The following is a 13,279-nucleotide window of genomic DNA, read 5'->3' on the forward strand; positions in this document are numbered from 1 at the left end:
AAGACTCTTCCTGGACCAGAGACACAGAGACCACTCCCCAGGTCATCAGGGCTTCTCTCTGAGAGGTGAGGTCCCCACCTGTTGGTGTGTAAGTGGGGTGACCTCAGAGAACCAGAGAGGGTACACCCAGTCTCTTCCCCTGAGAGGTGCGGAGTGAAGAGGGTTTATATCTGCTTCCCGGGAACCTTAGAAATGGCTGGCCTTGTCTAATTACTGACCTTTTTCCAAGGCCACTTTTGCTGGTTGTCTCTGCTTTAGGTGGAGAATGTAGGAAGCACATATTTGTGTAAATCTTCACATTGGAGCTCAACTGATGAGCAGGAAGTAAGCAGAATCCTCTGCGTCCCAAAGTGGGCTTTGTGTCTGGACTTGGGGCTTTGTGCCTTGACTCCCTTCTAGAGAGCTGAGTGGTCTTTGCATTTATTTCCCAACCCTTTCTTCCTTGTATCCCTTGCTTCTGCTCCACCCAGGAGGCTGATGAGTGGCTGCTGGTGGCAGAGATATGTGGGCTCAGAGCAACCACTGAGGACTACACAGCAAGGGAGAGGAGGAGGGGGCACTGAGCCAAGCAGACAGGAACCTGCAGAGCAGACCTGCCCTGCTGATTCTTGACAGCTTAGCATGAGCCATCAGATGTCAGTAATATCCACAGTGACGACCTTGAGACATATATGAGGGTGATGCTTTTCAATTCATTTTTTTTTAAATCTGTATTTTTATTATCTCATTTAAAAAAAGTTTTAAAAATTGAAGTATGATTGACTTACAATATTATATTAGTTTCAAGTGTATAGTGTAGTGACTCAGTGTTTTTGTACATTATTAAATGATCACCCTGATCAGTCTAGTTATCCTCTGTCACCATACAAATTTTTCCAGTGTTATTGACTGTATTCCCTATGTTGTACATTACATTCCCATGACTTATTTCTTTTATAACTGGTTTGTGTCTCTTAATCTCCCTCACCTATTTCACTCATCCTCCAATCCCCCTCAATCCATTTTCTTTAAAAAATCAAGGAAATAGATGACTCCTTTTTTAAAAGATTACTTTCATAATGAGGAAAAAATCAAAACCCTGCTTAGAAGTGAAACTTTTAATTACTTTCCAGAAAAGTTGACTTTTAGAAGTGACTTTTCTCAAGAGATCTCATTCAGCCATAATGGCCTATAAACAGCAATGAGTTTTCTAAGTTCTTTGTGAAACCAGCCTCTGCCATTAAGGATAGAATGCGTCTCTTCCCAAGACTCCTGTCTTTTGTGCATACTATAGAAATCTTTGCTAATTTTTTGCTTTCTGATGTGACAAAATGTTTCTAGTTTATCTTTACACAAAAAAAGCTGCTCACCCTTAAGTACAAATTTGCCCCAGCCCTGGAATCTCCATTTCTCTAAGCAGCCATGGTTCCTTCTAGTGGGAAATGGTATTTAGAGACTGTGGTCTGGGGGGTGCTCCTTGCTGTTGAGTTGTCTATTTTCCCTCAGCTTTGTCATTGGACAAATCTAGTATACATTTTTTGTAGTAAACAAACCTTGAGTTTATATGGGTATTTTCAATCTAAATCAGATTCCGGACAGTAGTGTTTTTACTTTCTCTTTTAACTCTTAGATTGGTATCTGTTTTCTTTCACTATCTGTTCTCTTTTCAGCCATGCCTAATCCCAGTTCTCAATGATATCAACATAATTACTCATTTAAAAATCTTATAGTATCAACACTATTAACCCTAATGTGACTTTTGGAAGCTTTTTGTATTTTTTTGCTGTTCATATTGTCCTTAGGCATATCACACAGGGAATGTGTTTTCAAATTATTTTTTTAAAACCACTTTTAATAATTCTCTTTTGTGTAACTCAGCCTACTGGATGGATATAACTTTTGTTTCATTTTACTCTGAAATTTTCGGAATTGCTTTTGAAAACTTTATTGTTTTATAATTATAATTCTGTATAATGTTTTCTTTGGGCTTCCCTGGTGGCTCAGAGGTTAAAGCATCTGCCTGCAATGTGGGAGACCTGAGTTCGATCCCTGGATTGGGAAGATCCCCTGGAGAAGGAAATGACAACCTACTCCAGTATTCTTTTCTGGAGAATCCCATGGACGGAGGAGCCTGGAGGGCTATAATCCATGGGGCTGCAAAGAGTCGGACATGACTAAGTGACTAACATTTTCACTTCTTCAATTATTTACTCATCAAACATGACGTAAGGCCTCTACTTAATTTGAAGGATGAATAAGCCTTAATTTCTGCCCTGGAAAGGCCACAGCCTGTCCAAAAGGTAAATGTACAAGCAGTTATTAGAAGTGTGGTAGGTACCATAATATAGGCTCTTCTGGGGAGATAGGGGCTGAATTTTGGGACAGAGAGAGTTTGGGGAATCCCTGAGCTCATCTGTGTTGTGGACAAAATCAACATCATCCGTCAGTGGTGCTGGTCAGGTTCTCCCTGGATGTCCCTGAGGCTGGCCCTGTGCTGCCCCAGAACAGCGTCATCTGGGGTGGAAGCTTGGATATCTGCTTCAGCAGGTGTAAAACTCACTGAGATAATTTCTGTTTAGATTACTGTCTGTTCCTTCAGAGCAGATTGTTTCTACACTGTGTCCTTACTGGTTTTATTGTATGCAGTCCTAAGAAGGCTTGTCTTTCTCTTTATTGGTGAGGATGTTCTTCACTATCTGTGGGTGGGGCCACTGCAGGCTGTCGCAGTGACCGCCCTGCTCTGGATGGAAATAGGAATGTCATATCTTCCTGCGATGGCGGTTCTCATCATTCTTCTGCTTTTGCAAAGCTGCTTCAGGATGTTGTTTTCATCACTCCGGTAAGAGAAACACTGGTTTAAAAAATAGGTGATAAGTGCTTAGTAACATGCAGCATCTGCTCGATGCTTCTGTTCAAAAACTAAACCAGTGCCTTCTCTGGTCTCTTCTTTGAGTGCATTGTAGACCCTTCAGGCTTTGCAGGTGGAGGCTCCAGCCTTAAGCTGAAGGCTGATCTTGAAGAGGGAAAGGAGATGGCACTCACTGGCTCCTCCCACTACCATAGCTGAATAAGTGGAGTGTCCTTGAGCAGAATGTACCTACATTGACGTTTTGTAAACTTTATTAAATAGTAATAATCCTATAGGCTCAAATTTAGCTTCATGTGTTTTTGTTATTCTTATGCTAGAGCAATTTTCAGGTTTCTATTTTCATGTTTTGTTTTTAATTCAGTGTTTCCATTAACTTATAAGTGCCTCAAGGACAAGGTCAATCTTAATTAACTATGTCTTAGTAAAGCCCCACAGTCCCAGCAGAATATGTGATAGAACAGTCACTGGTGATGAAGGACATAATGGTGAAGAGATAGACCTGAAGCAGGTCCCAGAGGGTTGGAGGTGGGTCATTTGTCCAGGCTGTCAGATGGTGGAGGTGTTGTGCTCTTTGAAGTTTTTTTTTTTTTTTTTCCTTGAGATTTCTCTTCTGTTTTTGTTGTTGTTGTTGTTGTTTATGACTTTATATGTGATATTTTTGTCTATTTGCAATTTCTTTCCTGTCTGCTGTGAAGAGATGTTCCTCATCCTTCGAGGCCCTGTTCCAGTGCTACCAGGTCTCTGAATTTCTTCTTGTTCTGCTTTCCTGGTAGAATTAACAGTCCCATCTTTTCTGCTTCCCAGAACTTCTTTCCTATTTTATCACAGCACAGACCTGTCTTCCCCTTAGATTCAGTGTCTTTCTGCCTTCTCTGCCCAGCTGCGACCTCCTTGGGCAGAGAGTTTATACCTGAATTACTTTGGGTCTTCCTCAGCCAGTACTGCGAGTTTCCAAGTTACTCCTTGAATTAGGCTGAATGGTTGACTTCTAGAAGTCTTTTTCTTCATTTTCACTTTGAGAAGGACCTGCCTGTGATGTCAGCACAGAAGAGCTGTAGGGAATCATCAATCCCTGGTCCCTCCCTTTGCCCCCTCCTGCTGCTGCTGCTGCTGCTGGAAAGTTGGGCTGTGGTCATTAAGTCTCATCTCTCACATCTATCCCCTCAGGAGTAAGACCACAGCTCTCACAGATGACAGTATCAGGACCATGAGTGAAGTTATAACTGGCATCAGAACAGTAAAAATGTATGCTTGGGAACAGTCATTTATAGACCTTATTACCAGATTGAGAAGGTACGTTTTTATACATATCACACCATATTTTTGTACTTTCCCCCCTATTTTTATTGACTGAAATTAGAAGTCTTACCAAGTTTTCAAATGAAGATGAACTTAAATACTATGAACTCCACGCCTCACATGTGGCAGGAGGGTTAAGTGGAAGAGGGGATATGTCATTTTAACCTACTGTTCCATTTACCATCTTCTTAAAGGAAAAATTATATATGCTTCTGAAGACATACAGATAGCCAATAAACACAGGAAAAAATTCTCAACATCACTCTTTCTTAAAGAAATACAAATCAAGACTACAATGAAGTATCACCTCACACTGGTAGGCATGGCCATCAACAAAAAGTCTACAAACAGTACCCTCCTGCTCTGTGGTAGGAGAGCAAATTGGCACAGCTATTATGGAAAAGATGCTGGAGATTCCTTAGAAAACTAGGAATAAATCTGCCATATGACCCAGACATCCCTCTACTGGACATATGCCCTGAGAAAGCCAGAATTCAAAAAGACACATGTCCCTCGATGCTCATTGCAGCACTGTTTACAATAGCTAGGACATATGCTTCCATAGGGGCCATGGTGCCTGCCTCTGTCTAATGTCTTGGTGCCTCACAATTTTGGGGTGTTTTATTCTCTTCCCCCACAAGTTCATGAGCTCCTGAAGGGGACAGACTGTGTCTTTCTGTCATCAGTAGGGACCTGGCCCAGGACTTGTGGTTATGAATGCTTGTTGAAAGAATGTTCAAACCCAGTTCAGTTGACCAACAGGGTTTAAAAGGGTGACATGAAGCCTCTGTTTAGTTGGAAGTGAAGTGGTGATGAAGTGTGCGTCCTGATGTTGGGACGGAGCCCCAGGCGTGCACTGTGTAGTGTCTCCATGTGAGGACTTGAATTCGTGCCTTGGATGTCGATGCTTCTTTTAAAACCTCTTTCCTACTCTTTTTTTCAGGGAGGAAATTTCCAAGATTCTGAGAATTTCCTACCTTAGGGGCATGAATTTGACATCATTTTTTGGTGTCAGCAAAATTATAATTTTTGTCACCATCATCACCAATGAGCTCCTTGACAGCCTGATCACAGCCAGCCAAGTGTTTGTGGTGGTGATGCTGTTTGAGGCTCTGAGGTTTTCGAGCACCCTGTACTTCCCCATGGCCATTGAGAAGGTGTCAGAGGCCGTCGTCAGCATCCGAAGTATCAAGGTTTGGGGACAAATAATTGCTTCAGTTGTAGGTGGATTTTTTGTAAAATGCTCTTTTGTTTGGTATCACTGTGTTCCAATTAGGAGATATTTAACTCTCTCAGTGCCAAATCTGGCAGTCTTCCCAGAATGTTGTAGGTGCCCACTTCTATTCATAGGTAGAGTGTGTTACAGATACCGTAAGAGTGGTTTTCATGTAGGGGCAGTAGTATATATAAGTAGCAGTAGCACAGGGCTCTTGTGTAGTGATGCCTGCAGAGTGATTAAAATGTCTAAGAGCAGGAGAAGCAAACAGAGTGCATCTCCTGTGCTAACCCCAGTGACCAGGCAGTGACTGTGCACAGTCCTGGGGTATAAGATTCCTCTCTGGGCCAGGAGGGGAGAAACTTGCTGAGAGCTCCCTGCTGCTTGGACAGGAAGACTGGCCTCAGATTCACTTAATTGTCTGTGTTCAAAGATGAGTTCTTTCCTCCACAGATGTTTTGCTTGTTGATGTCTGAGCCACCTTTTGCATCTGCCTTTTCATCCCTGTCCCCTCTTTATTTACTGCTTAATCCTCTCTTTCTAGCTGCCCTCTTCTTTTAACATTTATAATTCACACCATTATGTGAATTAAGAAGTTCCAGATACAAGATGGATTTAGAAAAGGCAGAGGAACCAGAGATCAAATTTCCAGCATCCATTGGATCATAGAAAAACAAGAGAATTCCAGAAAAACATCTGCTACTGTTTCACTGACTACTCTAAAACCTTTGACTGTGTGGATTACAACAAACTGTGGAAAATCATGAAAGAGATGGGAATATCAAACCACCTTACCTGTCTCCTGTCAAACTTGTATGCAAGTCAAGAGGCAACAGTTAGAACTGGTCATCGAATAATGGACTGGTTCCAAATTGCGAAAGGAGTACATGAAGGCTGTATAGTGTAACCTTGCTTTTTTAACTTATATGCAGAGTACATCATGAGAAATGCTGGGCTGGATGAAGCTCAAGCTGGAATCAAGATTGCTGGGACAGATATCAATAAATTCAGACATGCAGATGACACCACCCTTATGGCAGAAAGTCAAGAGGAACTAAAGAGCCTCTTGATGAAGGTGAAAGAGGAGAGTGAAAAAGCTGACTTAAACCTCAGCATTCAGAAAACTACAATCATGGCATCTCATCCCATTACTTCATGGCAATAGATGGGGAAACAATGGAAACAGAAATAGACTTTATTTTCTTGGTCTCCAAAATCACTGCAGGTGCTGATTGCAGCCATGAAATTCAAAGACCCTTGCTCCTTCAAAGAAAAGCTATGACAATCCTAGACAGTGTATTAAAAAGCAGAGACATTACTTTGCCAACAATGTTCCCTGTAGTCAAAGCTATGGTTTTTCCACTAGTCATGTATGGATGTGAGTGTTGGACCATAAAGAAGGCTGAGAATGGAAGATTTGATGCTTTTGAACTGTGGTGTTGGAGAAGACTCTTGAGAGCCCCTTGGACTGCAAGGAGATCAAACCAGCCAATCCTAAAGGAAATCAACCCTGAGTATTCATTGGAAGGTCTGATGCTGAAGCTCCAATACTTTGGCCACCTAATGCCAAGAGCCAACTCATTGGAAAAGACCCTGATGCTGGGGAAGATTGAGGGCAAGAGGAGAAGGGGATGAAAGAGGATGAGATGCTTGGATAGCATCGCTGACTCAATGGATATGAATCTGAGCAAACTCTTGGAGATAGTGATGGACAGGGGATCCTGGAGTGCTGCAATCCATGGGATTGCAAAGAGTCAGACATGACTTAGTGACTGAGCAACAACAAATACACTATATTTTAAGATTATATTGATATATACCATAAGATGTAATAATAGTAATTATGTAATAATAGTAATTATGTAATATTTTGTTCTATACATTATTTAATATGTTCTGAGTGAAAGTGAAAGTTGGTCAGTTGTGTCCGACTGTTTGCAACCCTATGGACTATACAGTCCATGGAATTCTCCAGGCCAGAATACTGGACTGGGCAGCCTTTCCCTTCTCCAGGGCATCTTCCCAACCCAGGGATCGAACCCAGGTCTCCTGCATTGAAGGTGGATTCTTTACCAGCTGAGACATAAGGGAAGCCCAAGAATACTGGAGTGGGTAGACTAACCCTTCTCCAGCGGATCTTCCTGACCCAGGAATCGAACCAGTGTCTCATGTATTGCATAATATGTTCTAATGTGAACTAATACTTTTTAGCAAAACAGTATTTAGACTGTTCAAAGTTTGCAAATCCCAGGAAAGCAATTGTTTTTGTTTGTGCTTTCTTCCTGCAGTTTAACAATCTGTTTTTTCCCTCGTTTCTGTAGAATTTTTTATTACTTGATGAAATACCACAGGTCAGCACTCAGCTGCCATCAGAGGGTGAAGTGATGGTGGACATGCAAGATTTCACTGCTTTTTGGGATGAGGTAACAGATCTTCCATTCCAAGATCATGAATGCTAACAGACAACTGTGACTACAATTTATTGGAGAATTTTTAGATTTTACCCACGGTGTAAAATGTGACTTGCTCATTTACTAAAAGTATGTTGCAAAAATTTTCAAAAATTGAGGACTAATGTTTGTATCTAATGGAGATAAATTATAAAATCAGCCTAAGATGTTTGATATGTTGTGCTCGCTCTCATTTTCAATAGAACTTTCAAAGTATTATCATATTTTGATCTCAAAGTCCATACAATTGTAATGTTAGCATTTACAGAATTGGACAAACAAAATGCTGCAATGTGATATGGGTTATCTGAAAAATACACAACTAGTTTTTAAAGAGGCTTTGGGGAATCAGCGTATATTTTTTGCCTTGATTTTCAGACCAGTTCATTATACACAGAGTGAGGCCATGATCTGGATCTTTGCTGTGGGGTAGAGTGGGTGCTCCCCCATCCTGAGCTTCTGGATGGTTCTGAATACTTTGGTGGCATTCAGGGTAGGAGGAGACAGCAGGTGATCATAGTGGGCACCAGTGATTCCTAGTTAAAGGATTGCGCTGTGTGGAAGCTGACTAGGAGAGCTGGTGATTTCCAACACTTGGTTTATTTGTTAGGTTCAGTCAAACAGAAAAAACAACAGGGTCTGGTCTCAAGAAGTTGTCAGTATCACACGCCCAGTGCAGCCCTTTACCAACTGAAATGCCCCGCTGCTCCCCGGTTCCGTGGTCTTCTGTGCTCACCCTCCTGTATCAGTGAGGATTGGTTAGGAAAACAGAACCCCACTGCGGGAGAGGGAGTTCCATGCAGGGAATTAGTTACGCAGATGATAAAAGAGGGAGAAAAAAGCAGTAAAGGCAAAATGGTGGTGCGCGAGACAACCCAGGGGTTATCAAAGGCAGGAAGCTGCTGCCATCCCCAGGGCTGGAGGGACTCAGGGAGGCGGCGCCTCCACCAGAGGGTCCACCCTCCACAGCAGAGCCCAGGAGCTGGGCTGTCAGAGTGGGGACCACAGAGCACGTGTCCTGACTGTAGACTTGTCCTGTATTTTGTCCCTGTGACTCTGTGGTGCTCCCTGCATCCTGTTCACCTGCTTCTGACTCAGCAGCTGCCATCACCACCGACAACCAGTGGTTTGTTCCCTCATACATGAAACCACATCCCTGTACCTTCTGTCCATGGAAACTCACATAAGGTGTCTGATCTAACCTGAGAGCTTCTGTTACCTTAATACGGTGGATTTACCTTCTGGTTGGTGTTTCTCGTCATAATGCTCTTGAAGCATTTATAGAAAGCACCACTAAAATTCCATTATAGAGAACATTTCATGTGAATGCTAACACATACTTTGTTTGAACTTATTAGTGGAATTCTTATGTTCACAGCAAACATGTAGATTTATTTTAAATAAGTTCAGTATATATTCTGCAGTTATTAACTGAAATAAAAATATCTGTATTCAGCAGTCTGCCTGTGCAGCAAATGCCTGTAATGTAGAATAAGGGATTTTAGTTGTACTATAGTCCATGTGAATAAATCAGATGAAAAATCTGAAAAGGTTTCTATATAGCTTCTAAAGTTAAAAAAACAAAACAAAACAAAACACATTATTACTAACTCAAGATACTAAACTCCTGAAGGAAGAGGGGAAAAGGCTGTGAGTTCTGTTGTAAGTCTCTTGTAAAATCTAAAGGCATATTATGATTCTGTTAGAGCAGAATTCAAAATTACAGAGATGAGAGGCTTCATCAGCTATGTTTTCACAAAAATAGATACAATGTTAACATTATTGTGTGTCAAGGTTTCCTTGGAGAAGGAAATGGCAACCGCCTCCAGTATTCTTGCCTGGAGAATCCCATGGATAGAAGAGCCTGGTGGGCTACAGTCCATAGGGTTGCAGAGTCGGACATGACTGAAGTGACTTAGCAAAGCAAAGCAAAGGTATTCCTATCTAGGTAAATGATGATTATGGTATTGCAGCTAATTTTTACCACTTTCAGGGAATGGAAATTCTAAATATTTTCAACTGAATCTAGTCTAATAGCACTCACTAGAAACTAACAGTCATGGCACCATAATATTTTTCATGCGGTACCAGACTGTCACTACTGAGGGAGACACAAAAATGTGAGGTAAGCATATCTTTTCCCAGAAACCTTTGAAGCCAGAGATATTAAACAATTAAGGCACTTGAAAACATTAGGGATATGTATAAACTTGTGAGTAAGACAAACTATAGCTGTACCAGCAAGCAATGAAGAAATAGTAAATCTTCATTTTATGAACCTTTAATTAACTAAATGTAAGGAATTTTGGCTCAAGAAATGGTCAAGAGCAACTTGTCATATCTTACTATATAATATTGAAAACCAAGTGCTAAATTTAGCCATTGTAGGGTAAGGAAACTAAAACAAAAAAGCCTTAACGACCTGGAGCCTTAGTGAGCAAAAGCTCATTTTAAACTGACTTAAACCCCTGAACTAATCCTGTGTGTCAAAGGCAGGGAAGAAGGATCCCTCTAAACCTGAAAAAACTAGTGATTCATAGGGAAACTAAAGAGATGAAAGTATGCATGCTTACCATACCACAGGAACTGAAACTAAGAAGAAAAAGATGGGTGAGAAGAAATAAAAAGTATGATCTATTTACCTAGGGCAATCATCATTATAAATTGACAGTAATCTGATCAACTAAGATTTTTTCTGAAATTATACTGCTCACATTTTCTGTGTCAAAACTTAAAATGATTGTTTCATTAAAGAGTTAGTAAATGATTCTAAAACAACTTCTTTCTTACCTCATAAAAGTTACATTTTAAGAAAGCTCAGTGGAAATCTTAAGGTACAACAGTTAGGATACTTTTTTGAAGTACAAAGGAAAATATAATTAAATCAACTTTATACTTTTTAACAGCCATAATAAAAATTTAGGGTGGCTCAATAGCTGAAGGCTTTTGACTTCCTATAAATTGTTTAAGTTACTCGGACTTGAAATAAAGTAGGTAAGTTTTCAGTTAAATACTAACAGTGTAGTATCTTAGAGCAGATTTTTTATTGCCCACATCAACAGTTATATCCTCAGACCAACTTCTCCCTTCTTTAATGTGAAATAGCAAATCACCAGCATTTTAGGTTAAGTCTAGGCTTTAAGGTATTATTCTTTAATTTCTAAGTGATACAAAGTGCTTTATAAGTATGAACAATAATGTGTTATACTTTACTATTTTTTTGTCCTTTCCATTCATTTTTTAAAATCTGGAACATGGCATCTTTTTTTCCATGTAGAAAAAACTGTTATCAAGCACAAAATTTTACTCTAAGGATACTAAATTTTTAAATTTATTCCACTTTTTAAATGATAGCCCAAAATCCACCTGATTGATGCTCATTTAGCACCTTCTTCTCAATTCTGGTCACTAAAGTACATCCTGAGTTTGAATAAAAATAATGCATCTTTCAGGCTTTAAAATGACTACTTTTTAAAAAATTTTAATTGGAGGCTAATTACTTTACAATATTGGGCTTTCGTGGTGGCTCCATGGTAAAGAATCTGCCTTCAGTGCAGGAGATCCAGGTTCGGTTCCTAGGTTGGGAAAATCCCCTGGAAAAGGGAATGGCAACCCACTCTAGTGATCTTGCCTAGGGACTGCTAAGTGACTTTCACTGCACCTGCAAAAGGGTCATGAGGCTATCTGCACAGGACAGTTTTCCATCACTTACAGAGTTACATTTGGCATGTAAAGAAGAGAGAATCTAATCCCACAGCAGCAGGCATTTAAGGTATAAGAAGAAGCCACAAATATTCATGCAGAGTACTTTAAATATTCCCCTTGAGCAAAATGATTTAACTGATTTTTCTTCAAGAGCAATGCTCCTATATGCATCCCTTGAAAAATTAAAGATCCCAGAATAGCATGTTCCATGTGGGACACATTGAAAGACGACGATATTTTGGTTTCAGTGAGTTACACTCCAGCCCTTGTTCATTTAGCAGATCCATTTTCAGAGGGTGGGGTTGGTGTTAGTCACTCAGTCGGGTCCAACTCTTTGTGACCCCAAGGATTGTAGCCCTCCAGGCTTCTCTGTCCATGGAATTCTCCAGGTAAGAATACTGGAATGGTTGTCATTCTCTTTTCCAGAGGATCTTCCCTACCCAGGGATCAAACCTGGGTCTTGCACATTGCAGGCAGATTCTTTACCATCTGAGTCACCAAGGAAGCCCATAGAGTGTGGTAATTTTGTTTTTAGATTTGTAAATCTATAGAGAAAGAAAATTACAGCCTACACACCCAAGAAAGGACAGTTCCTCCAAAGAACCTGGCTGCATCAGAGGCAGACTTTAGCATGGATTGTGAGCTCAGAGTTAGTGGTTTTAGTTACACCTGATGTGGCAGCTGCGGTGGGAGCTGTGGAGGGGAAGGCAGAGTTGTGGTGTTAGCTCTCGAATTGGTTGGCAATGGTGTGACAGCGGGCACAGAAAGAATTCTGTGTTTACCAACTGGCAGTGACTAACTCTGAATTATGTAAACAGTAGCATTTACCTTTCATTCAGTCCAAAAGCAGGTAGTATTAATAGCCTTAGCATCAAAACAGGAAACACAGCTGTTATGGTTTCCCGGATTTCTGGTGCTGGAGAAGTGTCCCTGAGGAGTGGCGGTACTGGGGCTATCGTGGTGCTTAGTAAAACTGGACTGTAGTCACATCAGGAACCGGGGAGGTGCCCTGAGCCAGTCATCACACAGAGCGTGGCTAGGCAGCCCGCGGCCCAGAACAGCAGGTGGGAGAGCCCAACAACGCGTCCTCCATGCAGGTGTTCAAGTGGACCTGGGCACCCAACGCTTCGTCTGTCCTTCCTTCCCCTGCGTCCTCACCACCCCTCCCCCCCACCAGTGTGTGCAGGTGTCCATTGAATTGCTTTTGGGCCAAACTATGCATGACAGAAAGTGAAGAGGGACTAAAAAGCCTCTTGATGAAAGTGAAAGTGGAGAGTGAAAAAGTTGGCTTAAAGCTCAACATTCAGAAAACTAAGATCATGGCATCTGGTCCCATCACTTCATGGGAAATAGATGGGGAAACAGTGTCAGACTTATTTATTTATTTATTTTTGGCTCCAAAATCACTGCAGATGGTGACTGCAACCGTGAAATGAAAAGACGCTTACTCCTTGGAAGAAAAGTTTTGACCAACCTAGATGGCATACTGAAAAGCAGAGACGTGACTTTACCAACAAAGGTCTGTCTAGTCAAGGCTATGGTTTTTCCAGTGGGCATGTATGGATGTGAGAGTTGGACTGTGAAGAAATCTGAGTGCCAAAGAATTGATGCTTTTGAAGTGCAGTGTTGGAGAAGACTCTTGAGAGTCCCTTGGACTGCAAGGAGATCCAACCAGTCCATTCTGAAGGAGATCAGCCCCAGGATTTCTTTGGATGGAATGATGCTAAAACTGAAACTCCAGTACTTTGGCCACCTCATGAG

At 41.2% G+C, this 13,279-nt stretch overlaps 1 protein-coding gene across 5 annotated transcripts in view; it reads left to right on the plus strand.

The window, feature by feature from the left end:
* The window catches only part of LOC523431 (ATP-binding cassette sub-family C member 4-like), a 46,322-nt gene that overhangs the window by 23,670 nt on the left and 9,373 nt on the right, over nucleotides 1-13,279 (plus strand). For 4 of the 5 annotated variants that reach the window (XM_059892306.1, XM_059892308.1, XM_059892304.1 and 1 more), the window contains one exon: nucleotides 7,685-7,786. The exons of the other annotated variant lie outside the window; for it this stretch is intronic. In XM_059892306.1, coding sequence (XP_059748289.1) covers nucleotides 7,685-7,786 — 102 coding nt within the window. The remainder of the gene's footprint in view (nucleotides 1-7,684; nucleotides 7,787-13,279) is intronic. 5 annotated transcript variants of the gene reach the window in all.

Source organism: Bos taurus, chromosome 12 (assembly GCF_002263795.3).
Source record: "Bos taurus isolate L1 Dominette 01449 registration number 42190680 breed Hereford chromosome 12, ARS-UCD2.0, whole genome shotgun sequence".
Lineage (NCBI taxonomy): Eukaryota > Metazoa > Chordata > Mammalia > Artiodactyla > Bovidae > Bos > Bos taurus.